Here is a 15,663-nt window from a genome sequence, read left to right as displayed (position 1 = left end):
CTCAGAGACTACCAGTAAGCTTCTAACCCCCTAGTCCATGGCTTTTTTGGATCTCTCACAGTACACAAAACCCTCAAACTGATCTTCCATCTACTGAATATCCTTTCATCCCTTACTTTCACTGATCCCCCTCTTCTAATTCTTCTACCACTTCTCTTTCCAGTCACATATTTCTTTCATTGACTTTTCATTCTCTTTAGATCCTTGAACCTAGAACCTATATTCAAAACTTTACTATCATGTTTGATTCTCCTTTCCCTTTATTTACTATATCCCTCCCCTTGGTTGCCACATAATTGTGATAGTATATCTAGTACTCTGTTTGGTACCTCTCTACCACACTTATCTAGCCACTTATTTGTGTCCTTTCAGAACTATGTCTCATCTTCCCAAATGGCTAGCATGGTGCTCTGCTCCCAGTCATAAATGTTCATTAATGACTGTTGAGTAGTATATCAGAATGTAGATGGAGAAGGGGCAGGGGAAATAGATCAAGACCTTGGCAAAGAGAAGATGGGCAATGATAGTTTTAGAGAAGAGGGGAGCTGAAATTCATTTTGGATGCTATCTATCTTTGGTAACATCTGCTGAGAACTGGGGATGGAATTAAGGGTTTAAGGAAAGAAACTTCTTAGAACAGCCCCTATGAGGATGGGGGAGGGGGAGGAGGGGGAAATTTGGAACAGAAGGCTTTACAAGGGTCAATGTTGAAAAATTACCCATGCATATGTTTTGTAATAAAAAGCTTTAATAATTTTTTTAAAGAACAGCTGACAATCAGAATAAATTCAATAAATATTTATAGGCTGCTATACTCATCCCACAAGAAGCAGACAGACATTTCTGTAGAGAAAAAATTACATAGGAATGAAAAGATTAGGAAACAGACTAGACCTGTTGTCTTCACCAGGTTAGGAAACAACCAAGTAAGGAAAACTCCTGCTACCTAAAAGACTGGTCCCTTCTCAATAACTAAAGTCTGAAAGATCGCTAGGACAGTGAGATGTTAAGGACCAGCCTGGGGCCAGCCAGCCAAAAGTGGCTCTCATACTCAGCTTATCCTGTTTTTTGAGGTCAGCTCTATCCACTACACCTTCCTATTTTTCATTCCATTTTAACTGGTGATTGTCTCTCACAAGGCTTCCTATGACTCAATTCTTTTTCATAGGATACTTGAAAGGTCAGAACTATGTTTTCCTAAATGAAGTCATTTTTGCTGGTTCAGTTCTTAAATTAATGTATTTTGAAGTGATATAACCACAAAGGGTTATTTTTTTAATGGGAAATTTTTAGAAAATTTAGAGATGAAAACCAAAGGTTTCTGGATCCTTCAAAAATTTGTCACAGAAAGCTCTCAAACTTTTCCTTATTCTCTTTGTGTGAATACATCTATCAGGCCCCTGTGTGCCAAGACCTGTATTGGGGGAGATGCAAAATTTATAAAAGATAAAGTCCTTCTCTTTATGGAGCTCATCATCCTGAAGAAAAATAAGATGCAACCACAAAGAAGAAGAAAATACATTCAATACCAAAGTGTTGATGAGAAACAGAGCTCAGTCTGGCTACAACATACAGTAAGCAGAGTGAAGTAATGAGATATGGCTGGAAAAGGGAGTTGATACCCCACTGTGTAAAGCCTTATGACTAGCTTATGACATAGACTTTACTCCAGCAATCACTAAATCACTAAAGATTTCAGCAGGCAAAATAAAAGCCTGCACTAGACTTTGTAGCAGTGTGTGTAGTTGTAAGAGATGATAAGGGAGAGGTAGAATTGAGAAGACTTGAGATGGGAGGAAGATCGAGGCACTGCACATGGGAGGAAACATCAATGACAGAAATAAGGAAGTAAGAACAGATTTCAGGTCAACATCAAGCATTAAAGTACCTATTATATATCATACACTGTGCCAAGAGCTGGGGATTCAAAGAAAGATAAAAATAGTCCATGCCCTGAAGCTTACTATCCAATGGGGAAGGTAACAATGATGAACAAACAAGATTGAAGTGTGATAAATTCAAAATAATCTCAGAGGAAAGACACTATTACAGGAGACAAGCAAAAGGCTTCTTACTAAAGATGGGATTTGAACTGAGATTTGAAGGAAGTCATGAAAAGCAGGAGTTGTAAGTGAGGAGAGAATGCATTCTAGGCTTGAAGGACATCTAGCAAAAAGACCTAGAGTCTTGTTGTATGCAAGAACAGCAAGAAGGCCAGTGGACTGGAGAATACCTGGAGATGAGGTATAAGAAGACTAAAATGGTAGGAAGAGGTCAGATTGTGAAGGGCATTAAAGCCAAATAGAGGATTTTAAATTTGATACACAGGAATCCAAAAGGAAATGCAGAGCCCTACAGTACATTAACAATAAATCCCATTTGGAACACTTGAGAATCTGGCAAAGTATCTTAACTTCCACACAACTGGAAATGAGGGACCTGTACTTAGAAGCAGTCAGGAGTAGAAAGCTACAACTGGGAGTAATCTGGACAAAGGCAGTAGCTGAAGCTTCGAGAGGGACTGAGATTACCAAGGGAAAGAAAGTGGTGAGAGAAGTGGTCATTAACTATTTGAAAACTCAGTGAGTATGCAACTAAACTATTAAGCACCTCAACAGAAGTAAAGTGAAATGAAGCTGGATGAAGTAAGAATATGGAGGGCTTAGAAAGCTAAGCCCAGAGGTTTATTTTATCCTTTGGACAAAAGGGAACCACTAAAGATAGATTATGACTTAAGATAAAGAAAAACCAAAAGTTTCTGGTAAGATGAACCAATTTAAAGATCAATATGTGGTAGAATTTTAATAACCTTGAGACAGTCATACTTTATTTTTCCTCTTAAAAAAGAATGCTGGTATCAGAGTTGTTCATGATTTAATTTATTTAAAATTTCATCACAAAGCAGTACTTTAAAATTATTATTAATGAATTAAAACATTCATTTAATCCAATCTGCTCTGAAAGCCCTCCTAAAGAAATCATTATACTCCTTTTCAAACATTAAAGTATGAAAATACTAAGACAGAAAACCCTTCTTCACACAGATGTTTTGGACAGGGGGTGAAGATCCATGATCTGGCCACAAGAGGGCACTAATAAATGGGTTTCTTACATGATGGAGAAACACAAAGTGAAAACAGTTCACATTCACATTTGACTTAAAAGTTATGGCTACTTATTTTGTTGAAAACTAAGGCTCCATCATTCAATCTTCTCAAGATTCTTCTTCCAGCCTTCTTTGGTACTGTCTCTCTGATTCTTTTCTTCGATATACATCATCTAGTAAAAATAAAAACTGATTATTCTTATGAAAAAAAAAAAAAAAAGAAAATTTAAAATTAATGTTTACAGGGCAACTGATTATTTCCAACTACTAAAGACTGATCTTTATCCTATGTAAAAATAAATTTAATTTTAATAGGGTTCTGCATTATACCTTAGATATTCAAAATGTCACGGATGAAAGGAAAAAATAGAATAACTGGGGGGGGGGCAGGGAATAGCAATAATAAATGTGAAAAGAATTTTGAAGCAAGCTACTCTGATAAAGGCCTCATTTCTCAACTATAGTGGGAACTGAGTCAAATTTATAAAAAATAGGAGTCATTCCCACTTGATAAATGATCAAAAGATACGGACTATAAAATCATGCATATCCTTTGACCTAAAAATAAATATCACTAGGCAAGAATCCTATTTTTTTTTAAAAGGACATATAAACATTTATAGCAGCTTTTTTCCCAGGGCAAATAATTAGAAGTTGAGGGAATACCCATCAATTCCAAAAGGAATAAATTGTAGTATGTGATTATGATGAAATATTATTGTTCCATAACAAATGATGAGCAGGATGCTCTCAGAAAAACCTGGAAAGTTCTCTATGAACTCAAGCAAAGTGAAAGGTACTATGTAGATAGTAATAGCAATGTTGTGGGATGATTAACTGTGAATGGCTTCTCTATTCTCAGCAACTGTTCTGAAAGAATTTAGGCTGAAAAATGCTATCCATTCCCAGAGAAAGAACTGATTGTGTCTAAATACAGATTGAAGCATACTTTTTTTTAAACTTCTTTTTTCTTGAGGATTTTTTTTGGGGGGGGGAGATCTCTGTTTTCTTTCACAACAACATGACTTTTATAGAAATGTTTTGCATAATTTGACATGTGTCTTTCTCTATGAGGGGAGGGATAAGGAAGGAAGAGAATCTGGAACTCAAAGTTTTTAAGAAACAAATGTAAAAAACTGCTTTACATAGAATGTGGGAAAATAAAAATATTGAAATAAAGATAATGTCACTTAATCAACAAGTACTTGTTGGGTAGCTACTTCTGTGTTATGGAACAGAAAAGTTACAATGACTAATTTTCTAATCTAGCTGAATATATAAGACTAACACAAAATAGAATAATGCAACACATAAAGTGCTAAATTATGACAGGTTTCATTATGGTAAAAAAGGAAAGAGAAATGAATGAGGACTAAAGGATTTAGGAATGGGGGACTCTGAAGGATGAACAGGATTTGCACAAGCTTCTAGAAATGAGAAGGATTCTAAGGGAAGCAAATAACTTATGCTAGATCACCACATATACCCTACCCCTAACTGTGGATGTTCCCCAATAAATGTTCTTTTTTTTTTCTTTCTTTCTCTCTGAACTCGGCCTCTTGGTGTTCTCAATTCCCATGGGTTCAAATGTTATCTCTAAGCAGATGACTTACAGAAATATACAGATATAAACATAGTTATAGAGTCCCAGTCTCTCTGCTGAACTCTAGTCTTAAATCACTACCTGACTTAAAACATCTCCATCTAAAATATGCAATAAGTATCTTAAATTCAATGCATGCAAACTGGAACACATTATTCCACCACTTCCAACTCTTCAAAAAAAAAAAAAAAAAACCCTGCCCCATCTCAAAATTTCTGTTTTTGATAAGGACATCCCAGTTCACAACTTCAGAATCATCAGTTCTGCCCTTTCCTTCATCTCTACATCTAGTCACTTACTTTTGTTGATTCTACCTCTACAGTATCTCTTGCCTTTGTTTCCTTCTTCATTCATATGGCTACTCCCTAACTCAAGTCTGCTCCTTTTTGATCTGGGCATTGCACCAGCTTTCTAACTGCACTCCCAATTTACAGTATCTTCTCTCTCCAATCCATATTTCACATAGCTGCCAAGATAACCTACTGAATAAGTTATGGAATAATTCAAAAAATGATGAACAAGCTGATTTTAGAAAGGCCTGGAAAGACTGACACCAATTGACACTGAGCAAAACAAGTAGAACCATGAATATATTAAACACAGTAACAATTTTTACCTTCTGAATCCAATTCTTCTTGTGCAACAAGAGAACTACGGTTCTGCACACATATATTGTATCTAGGATATACTATAACATATTTAACATGTATAAGACTGCCTGCCATCTAGGGGAGGGGATGGAGGGAAGGAAGGGAAAAGTCGGAACAAATGTGAGTGCAAGGGATAATGTTGTAAAAAATTACCCAGACACATCTATAAAAAGTTATAATAAAAAGAATATTTTTTAAAAAGAAATATAAATGAGAGAAAAAAAACACAGTTTAACAAGAAAATGATCAAGTATGAAAGACTTGGTTCTTCTCAGCAGTTCAGTAATCTAAGGCAATCCCAATAAACTTTGCATGGAAAACACTATTTGCATCCAGGGAAAGAACTATGGAGAATGTAAATCAACAGAAGCTATGTTCACATTTTTTTTTCTTCTTGTGGTTTTTCCCTTTTGTTCTGATTTTTTTTCTCCCAACATAATTCATAAGATGTTTTTTAAAAAAGAATGTATATGTATAACCAGAAAAAAATTTTTTAAAAAACCTTCTGAAAGCACAAGTCTGAGCAAGTCACTCACCTGATCAAGAAATTTTGAAAGCTATTATTTCTAGAATAAAAATTTATGCCAGCCTTTTTTTTTTCTAAGCTTAATAAATATTACTCCTCTTCTTACACTCCAGGCAAACTGGCCTATCTGTGGTTGCCCAAATTTGACAATCTACTTCCTACCTCCATGGCTTTGTTCTCGTTGTCCCCAGCCCTGAGAAGTAATCCCACCTCAACTGGGTAGCTTAGAATCCTCTGCTTCCTCCAAGACATAGCTCCAAGCCATCTCTCCTGATTGCCTTGTTATTGAAGACTCCTCCAATTATCATGTATATACTTGTAGGTTTACATGTTGTATTCCTCCCAGTGCAATTTAAGTTCTTTGAGGGGAAAGTCTGTTTCATTCTTGTCTAGTATTTATAGCACCTGGCATAGCATCATGAATCCAAAAGGCACTTAATGACTACTGACTGGCTTGGTGAGACAGCACAGCAGCAGCAAGGAGCATGGCTTATTAAGTGAGCAGGGAAACATAGACCTGATTAATTGGATCATGTGAACTACACAGGTGAAATATAAAATTGTAACTATACAACATAGAAGGATGTAAGTTAATATTAACCTATTTATAAGGTGGACCACCAATGGGGATATGGATAAGCTCATGCAAACACTTCTGTAGACAAGAAATCAAAAAAATCAATAGAAGACAAGTCTGGATTACACGATCCAGGCAAGTTTAAAACCAGCTTTGAACTGAGACTGAACTTTAAAATGACTAAAATCCTAGAAAATTTCATTTTTAAAACACAATTTTCTCTACCAGAGAACTGCTGCACAGGACTCTGAATTTTAAAAGGCAGGCCAAGGTTCCACAAGACATCTGTGCTGTCTCAAAGGAACACTGTTTCTCTTTGGTCTGACTGACTACCGTGCATACAACTAGATCTGTTAGCATGGCCTATTAAATGACAAATTATGAGCTGAATATAGAGAATACTTCATAAAGCGATGGATCTAAATAGGAATGCTCAAACTCATGTCCCCATCTTTACGCATCTTTATGTCCACTTACAGAAGGTCTCCTGGCCAACTCGGACTTTGATCATAAACCACTCCATTGCTCCTCCCAGAACAAAGAAGAAAGGAAAGAAACCTATAGACACCAAAGCGCTGTTTTCCAGGTATCCTCTGCAGAAGTTGCTTCACTTGTTTCCTTGTGAACATCTCCAAGGTGACAGCCGGCCAATTTCATGGGAATTAAACTGAAACTACAGATGGAAAGCAAGATATTGTGCAGCTCCTACAACAGCCTCAGCTTCAATTTTTTTTTTTTTCAGCTTTTAATTTACAAGAAAGCTCACTGATCCTGCCTTATGGCTTTTAAATAGTAACTCTCTAGAACTTTCATGTTTACAAAACACTTGCAAGTCCCAGGAGTTCTCAGGGGGTTGTCAGTCCCAAAGCTCCTCAATTTCAAAGACAAGGCTCAAAGACATGCCATTTTTCCTGACTATAAGTCTTATCCATTGTACTGCTCTTTCTACAACCAAAAGCCAATCTCTAAAATGAAAATGTCTACTTTGGGTTGTTTTGTTTTTTTTTTAAACCAGCTAACATATCTATTTTCACTTAGGAAATAGCAGGGTATTATAGAATGTTACTGTTTTTTGAGACACTTCTGTCACATTTGGCATCATATTTTACAAAGGATATAGGGATATGTGGAGCCAAAAGACAATACTAAAACTGTAATTAACTCTGTAACTAAGTAGCTATATGACCATGGCAAAGTTACAATTTCTTGGGGCCACACAGTCTCTTCGCTTACTATTTGCATTCCATGATTTATAGCAACATATCATTGAGAAGACAATGGATATAAAAATAATAGCAGTTAAAACAGAAGAAATAAGCAAATTGAAAGCAAAAGCCAATGAAGTGAAAAATAAAATTTAAAAATTGCTGAGAGAGATATAAACCCAGAAATGTAGGTAGGCTATTCACATGCAGGAGCAAAGGATAACTAATACTCCTGTGGTATCCATGAAATGGCAAAAGATTTGAAGGGCAGCTTTCAATATGTTGAGATTAGGAAAGAATAAAGACAGAGGATGAGGGCAGAGGTTGTGATGTATACCTTAAAGGGAGAATCCATAATGATGAGATTCCAGGTTAGGGAAAAAATCTAAGCATGTTAACTATTAATTATTAATTAACCATTAATAACATGTAAATCAACACAAATCAACACTCCATTGCCTTCTAAGTCACCTGTATTGATTATTTTTCAGAGTTGAACATTCCATGATTTACAGCAACATTCATTAAAAAAGAGAGAGTGTATTTTTTAAAAATAGATTGTATTGCAGAAATAACTAAATTGAAAACAAAAACCATTAAACTGAAAATGAAATTAGTTTTCTTTTGAAGAAAAAAACACAACTGTTAGCTAATTTGATAGAAGTAAAAAGAGAATTAAACTGCCAAATCAAAAAGGAAAAAGGAAAATTTAAAGAAACTATATGAAGCTCATTCATATACCAGCAAAAACTATTAGTTCATAAATATCTATAAAAATATAAAATATACAGATTATCAAGATACAGAATTGAAAGAAACCAAAACCCAGAAAAAGAAATTGAACAAACAATTTAAAAAATAAAACTTCTGAAAGAAAAACAAAAAAACTAGAATTAGTTAGATTTATAAGTGAATTATATTAAACATTAAAAGAACAATTATTAATTTGAGTAATCAATTAGCTGTTTTGAAAAATAGAGAAAACATTCTACCATGCTCCTTCTATAAGACAAATATGAATCAGGGAAAGATAAAGCCCAGAAAGAAGAATATGGACCAATATCTCTAATGAATAACTACACAAAAATATAGACTAAAATATTGGCAAGAAGTTACAGCAGATTAAAAAGATCTAACATTATGATTAGATGGGATTCATACTACTACAAATGCAGGGTTGACTATAAACATAATCAACCATATATGAAAAATGAAAAACAGTAAAAATTCCATTTATATTATAAAACATTAAGAAAAGGAATAAATGAATCTCTCCTTAATATGTTAAATTGTATCTGAAACTGAGAACAATAATTATCTACAATGGAGAACCACAAATGGCCTCTCAAATTACAATACCAGTTGCTACCATTATTATTTGATATAGTTCTAGAAATGCTAACTACTGAAGTAAGAAAAAAAATTAAACATGGCTAAAAACCCAAAATTATTATTTTGGTAGATACTATGATGATTTACTCAGGGCACTCAAGAGATTCACCTAAAAAACAATTGAAACAAAAACTTCAGTAAAATGGAAGTTTGCAGAATAAAGACACAAATATCAATTTTTTTGCATAATAACAGGGAGAGATTAAAAAATAAAAATCCATTTCTAAATAATGGGAAAGTACAAAATACAAGTCTATCTAGGCAAAGAACATGGAGAACATGTTCTGAACATCTGAACATCTACAAAATATTCTTTCCAGAAACAGAGTTAAGTAATGTTGGACTGTGCCAATATAATAAAAATGACAATAGTACTCAAATTAACTTATTTATTCAGTGCCATATCAAATGTACTGTCAAAGAGTTAGTTTGTATAGAGCTACAAAAAAGAGTAACAAAATTCATCTGGAGGGACACCTAGTCAAGGATCTCAAAAGAAAGCCCTAAAAAAAGAGAAGTGGAAATTAAAATATCTCTGTGGTTCCTTCACACACATCAGATCTGCAAAGATAACAAAAAAGAAAAAATAGCCATTAGAGGACTTTCAGAGGACAGGCTTATTAATGTACTGTTAGAGGAGCTGTCAATTAATTCAACCATTCTGGAAAGCAATTTGGAATTATAGCTCAAAAATCATCATCCTGCCTACCCTTTAACCCAAAGATACCACTAGTAGATGGGCAGCAAGGTGGCACAGTGGATAGAACATCAGGTCTGCGGTCAATGAAAATTGAGTTCAAATCCAGCATCAGATACTTACTATTTGTTACTAGTTAACATTGTTCTCCATTTCTTCACCTGTAAAAATTAGCTGAAGAAAAGAGCAAAACACTCCTGTATCTTTGCCAAGAAAAAGGGATTAAACAACTACCTCTGGATATGTACCCTAAAAAGTTCAAAGAAAAAGAAAACAGCCCATATATATAAAAATATTTTTTATTTGTGGTAAAAGGCCATAAAAAATAGTGGGTACACATCAACAGGGCAATGTTATCTGAATGTTAGCAGAATATTATTGTGCCATTACAGATTGAGACACTCTGGAGATACTTGTATGAATTGATACAAAGTGATCAGAAAAGAAAAACAATTTTGAAAGACTTAAAAATTCTGATCTAACAACCAATCACAACTCTAGAAAACACGTGACAAAGAATGATTCCTCTCTTAGCAAAGAGACAATCAGTAGGCAGAGAATGACATATTTTCAGACAACCAAAATGTGAATTTGTTTTGCTTAACTAGTTTGAAATTATGAAGAGTGAGAATTGGGGATAGGGCTGTGAGCAGGCAGGAAAGACTGACAGGTAAAAAAAAAGAACATCAATGAAATATTTTTAAAATACACATAAGAAAACAGAAGTTCCAAAGTGAGCACAGATAAGCAGGATAATATTGGTACTACCTTGTCAACTTTTATGTGTGCTTTTTTTAGAGAAAAAATCTATACATAATATTCAGATTTACATAGTTCTCTTTTTCTACACTTCATATAAAAATGTTTATTTTTATTGATGCTTTTCAAGTTCCATTTTTAAAGAGAAGATTTTTATTTTGGGAAGAAGCGTGGGATTACTGAGAAAGCGTAGTATGTTCTTCCTGCAGCAATGCAAAGACTCTCCCTATTTAGGAAGGCAGCTTGGTATTGAGCTCAATATCAAGAAGACCCCAGTTCAAATCCTATTTCAAATATATACAGGCTCTTTGACCCTGGACAAATCACTTAATCTCTCGGCTTCCGCTCTCATCTATAAAAAGGAGCAAACAGCATCGAACTCGCAGTTATGTCGCTTAACCCTGTTTGCCTTAGTTCCTCCTCTGTGAGAATGAAATGGCAAACACTCCAGAATATCTGCCAACAAAACCCAAAGTGGGATCACGAAGAGTCACACAGGGCAGAGGCTCCATCAAATGAAAGAACACTTGGCAAACCCTCAGATAACATCAGCTTAATGCTGTCTCACCTCATAGTGCTCAGCTCAATGTACTCCTATGTATGGGGCTATTATGTATACAACATACAACGTGGTTCTGATTATTGGGAATAATGCCCACGAAGTGCTCTCATTATTCTCACTAGAACTGCATGTTTACGTTAGACTGGAGCCAATTACTACCTGCCCATTCTGACCCCAGCACTAGTACCAGGTCCTAAAAAATTACTTTAAAACATACTAATTTTTTAGTTTAAAAAATTCCTTTTGCTAACACGTAAATGAGGACAAAAGAGGGCTGGCCAAAATACTCTTGAGAGTTTGAGAGAGAAGGCATAAGGTAAGAGTTGCATAGGATGGCTGGATGTTATTTCGCTGACATCACCAACCCACTAGAACACAGAAGGTGCTTTTCGGTTGGAGGCCACCCACCATGGCTTCAGGGGGCGGGGGGGGGGGGGGGGGGGGATCTGACCTAGGTCTTAAAGTTAGGGAGGGACTGAAGGAGGGCAAATCTGTGGGAGCGGCCAGGCAAGCGAGGGCACGCGCCAGGTGGAAAGAGAACGAACAAGGCCGGGGCACAGCAGCAGCCGGGCGGGCGACGCAGCGTCCCAGGGAGAATCCCGACGCCTGACTCCCCCCGGAATGACCTCGTCCAGGACGCCAAGGATTCTAGCCCTGTGCTGGGAGGGCAAGGGCCTTCGTCAGGCGGTCACCGCCCACCTGCGCGACCACGAGAGTCACCGCCGACCTCTCAGCCGGAGTCTAACCATCTGTGCAGTACAGCGTTTGGGCGGCCGCTTAGTTAAAGGCCCTCCCAGCGCTGACCCAAGGAGAGGCTGCTCCCGGGACAGGAAATGGTGCCGGCGGGGCACGAAGGGTAGCCCCGAGCCCCGGAAGCGAGAGAAGGGCCGGGCTCCGCATTGCCAGCCAATCGGGGGTCGGCGCGTCGGGTTCCCGAGGCCCTCGTCCGCAAGCCCTCACCTGAGCAGGCCGGCGGGCGCACAGTCCGCGGCGGCGGCCCGAGGTCTGCAGGAAAGGTCGAGGCCGCGCGGGGGGTGCCGGGAAACCGGACAGGGCCCCGGAGGACAGAACGGAAGTTGGAAGCTGAGGGGCGGGGATTGGGAGAGGGAGGGTTGGACAGGAACGAGATGGGGAGGGCCAGAGTGAGATAGGGGGCGGGACTAGGAAAGAAATGGAAAACAACTGAGAAAAAGGGGCGGAACTGAGCTAGGAAAGAGGTGGGGCTGAGTCTGAAGGAACAGATCAAGCAGGAGGGAGGAGCCAGGGTAGGTAAGGGGCGGGGATTTGTAAAATACAGGCGTGGTTATCGCAGAGGGGGCGGGGTTGGGTAGGATAGGGGAGGGCTGAGAAGGGAGAGGAGCGGTTTGAGGACTGGAGAGGAAATGGTCTGAGGAGGTGTTAAGACTCAGTTCACTAACATTTCTTAGGCGCTCCGTACCAGGCGCTCTGCTAATTGCTGAGGATATAGAGAAAGAAAGAGACAGTCCCTGCCCTCCAAAAGCTGCTAGTGTAATGGGAAGGGCCACATATAAATACCTATGTACATGCAAGATCTATACAATGTACACGGGAAGTAGTCTGGAGGCAGGAGGCCACTGAAGAGGGGGTGGGGCTGAGCTGGAGTCTGGATTCCAGAAACTCTGTTCTGGACCGAGCTTAGGTCCCTTGGGCTTCGTAAGGGAAGAAAAAGAAATCGAAGGAATTAGAATAAGCAGTGAGGAAACAAAACTACCACTATTTGCAAATGAAGCTGATATAACTTAAAAAACCCTAAAGTATCAACTAAAATGTTACTAGAAATAATCAACTTTAGCAAAGTTGCAGGAGGCAACATGAACCCACATAAACCATCCGCATTCCTTTATGCGGTCCACAAAGCTCAGCAAGAAATAAAAAGGGTCCTTGGGCTTCACATAGTAAAGAAGCATCTTTTCACTGCTCTGTGTGCCCACCTTGGGCCAGCCATCAGGTGTTTGCTAAATGCCCATTATCCATAGGATACTGAGCTGGAGATGCAAAGACTGCCCTCAAGAAGCCTTTACTCTATCAGGAGAGAGAGAAGTGTTACTTTGGGCAAATAAAGGATCGGGAAGCACCGATCGGTGGGAGGGTCAAGAATGTCTTCGGGAAAACATACTGTTTTACTTTTTTTAATTTTTTTTCTTAAGATTCTTCTTTCACAACATGACTAATGTGCAAATATGTTTAGCATGATTGTACATGTGTAATCTAAATCAGACTTACTGTCTTGGAGAGAAGGGAAGAACAATCTGGAACTCAAAATCTTACAAAAATGAATGTTGAAAAATATATGTAATGGGTGGGGGAAAACTTCTGTTAGATACAGAAAAAAGTCTTCTTGTAAATAGGACTTGAGCTGAGATCAGAGATGCTGACCAGCAGAGATGGTGAGAGAGTGTATTCCAGAAGGGGGCTCATCCAGTGGAGAAGTCCACAGTAGGAAAATGGAGACATGAAGAGTAAGAGGCAGCGCAAGGTGGCAAAGAGAATCGTGTCACACTCAGAAAACTTGGGTTTGGTACTAACACTTACCTACGTGTGTGATTTTTCCCTTCTCCTTTGATTGGAAAATGATGAGCATGCCAAATACCTAAGGGAAGTTTTGCAGGGGAAAAGCACCTTTGTAAATCTTAAAGCCAGTGGAGGAGTAATCTGTAGGAATATTGAGGAGGGGACAGATCGTAAACCACTTTGGAGTATTGGAAAGAGCAGTAAAACTGCAAATTAGGACATCTAGGTTATAGTCTTTGATATGTCATTAATTTTCTGAATCATCTTTGGCTTTTCCCTGGCTGGGTCTCAATTTCCCAACCAATTGGTTTAATCCCAAGGTGATTAAATCGCCTTAGTTGCTGGTGGAGTACAGAAGAAAAGTGAGCCTCAGAGACATTCTTTCTCCAGCTTTTCCTCCCACCCTTTCCCCAAGGTTAGAGATCTATAGAAAGAACATTCTGTGGGTGGCAAAAATGGCAAAGTTCAGAGATGAAGTTCGAGAACAAGAAACCAGATGCTAATCCCTGTGTCTTTAAGGGCCTCAAGAACTCCCACAACAAACAATACTCTCACCCTTCACAAAGTAAGCCGCATACGTCCCTAACTTCTGTATGTTTGTTTACTTAGTGCTCTCATTCCTCGACTGTGCCTTTGCAAATTTTCCCCAGTGCACAGTGTTTGGTGTACACCCAAGGGCACATACTCCCTGCAGCCGGGATTCAGGGATCTAAATCCCATTGTACTGCCAGGCATCCGGTGCAGCATCACAGATGCTTTTTGATGGAAATGTTTTGAATGAAAGGTCCAGCAGAGAGAGCACAAAATAAAGGCACATCAAAGTGATTTTGAGAACGCTTTAAAAAACATAAATAAATGCAGACTAATAATGCCTATTCGGGGTTTTTAAAAAAGTGCCTAGCGCCAGTCAGGGAAGTCAATAGGTTCCACGCTAGAAAGGAGATAACTGATGGAGAAGGGATTTATCATTACACAGAAATCAATGCTAACGAACCAAATTCTGGACCTTCTAACAGAGAGCTTGTGAAGCAGCAAAGAGAGCTGGGACCGGCGCCTTCCCCCAAAGAGTACGACTGAAGTCCCTTCCCTTAGACGGCAGGGACTGTGCGCATCGTCTGCGTTCTTGGGCACGGAGCTTACGCGCACGGAGGCGCTTCACGGCTGCGAGCAGCTCCAACTGACCGGAATTGAATTCCGCTTCTCGGATACTGTGACCTTGTTGTTGTGCGGTCACACTGGTCGCGGGGGGTGGGGGTGGGGGGGGGGAGGGAGGAGGGGGTCGAAGTGAGCAACTACTGTTAGAATCTGCTCACTTCTATTCAACAAGTTTCCCGGACACCTATTGTGTCCCAAGCCCGGTGGGAGGGCTCCGGCGGCGCGGGAACCCTCGCTCCCGATCCGGCTGCTGGTATCCGGCCCTGTGGTCCTTGGGGTCCACTCCCTCTTTCCTGTTTCGAATGGGCGGAGGCCTTGGGGAGAGCCGAGAGCGCAGCCCCGCCCAGCTCTCCACACCTGGCCAGGGGCCCCGGCCATTGGCCGACTGCGAGGCCGGCACTGCAGCCATTGGCTGGCCGCGCGAAGGAAACACGCGGCCGCAGCAGAAGAGAACACAGCTGGCGCAGCCTGGGCAGAAGACGGAGCGGACACTGCTTAGCCTGGAAGCGGGTCACTGGGCAGAGGGAATGGCCGGCGTGGGACTGCGAGCGGCGGCGGGGTGCCGCTGGTTACGGCTGCGGGGAGACGATGTCCCTGGCTGGCAGCGAGCGACTGCCGCCTCCTCCTGCCAGGGTTGCGGCCCCTCGGTCCCCAACCCGACCTGTGCGGGCTCCTCCTGCCCCGGAGCCCACTGTCCCGGCGTCCCCTGTCCCGGCGCCAGCGTCTCCTACTCTTCCCCTGACCCAGTTGTCCAGCAGAGTGCTGCCCCAGGCCCTGCCGCCCAGTCTCCCGAACCCAGCGCCTACCTGTGGTCTAGGTACCGGGAGATGAGGAAGCTGGTTCACGGTAAGAGTAGGGATAGGAGAGTTCTGGAGGGCAGAGGGACACATGGCACTGGA

The 15,663-nt window shown here is 39.9% G+C and overlaps 2 protein-coding genes across 3 annotated transcripts in view; one reads left to right on the top strand and one right to left on the bottom strand.

Moving 5' to 3' along the window:
- Positions 1 to 2,859: 2,859 nt before the first annotated feature.
- On the bottom strand, positions 2,860 to 7,135 carry UQCC5 (ubiquinol-cytochrome c reductase complex assembly factor 5). Its single transcript, XM_074283500.1, is given in 3 exon segments — positions 2,860 to 3,279; positions 6,940 to 7,012; positions 7,014 to 7,135. Coding segments are annotated over 3 exon segments (216 nt in total). The 5' UTR covers positions 7,092 to 7,135; the 3' UTR covers positions 2,860 to 3,214.
- Positions 7,136 to 11,580: 4,445 nt separating this feature from the next.
- The window catches only part of NT5DC2 (5'-nucleotidase domain containing 2), a 31,955-nt gene continuing 27,872 nt past the window's right edge, over positions 11,581 to 15,663 (top strand). Inside the window, exon 1 of one of the 2 annotated variants that reach the window (XM_074283499.1) lies at positions 11,581 to 12,080. In XM_074283499.1, coding sequence (XP_074139600.1) covers positions 11,699 to 12,080 — 382 coding nt within the window. In that variant the 5' untranslated portion in view covers positions 11,581 to 11,698. Of the gene's footprint in view, positions 12,081 to 14,916; positions 15,611 to 15,663 lie in introns of those variants that run through there. The other variant, XM_074283498.1, reaches the window with a different exon arrangement.

Source organism: Sminthopsis crassicaudata, chromosome 1, assembly GCF_048593235.1.
Source record: "Sminthopsis crassicaudata isolate SCR6 chromosome 1, ASM4859323v1, whole genome shotgun sequence".
NCBI classification, from domain to species: Eukaryota; Metazoa; Chordata; class Mammalia; order Dasyuromorphia; family Dasyuridae; genus Sminthopsis; species Sminthopsis crassicaudata.
This window is presented reverse-complemented; position numbering and strand designations above follow the sequence as displayed.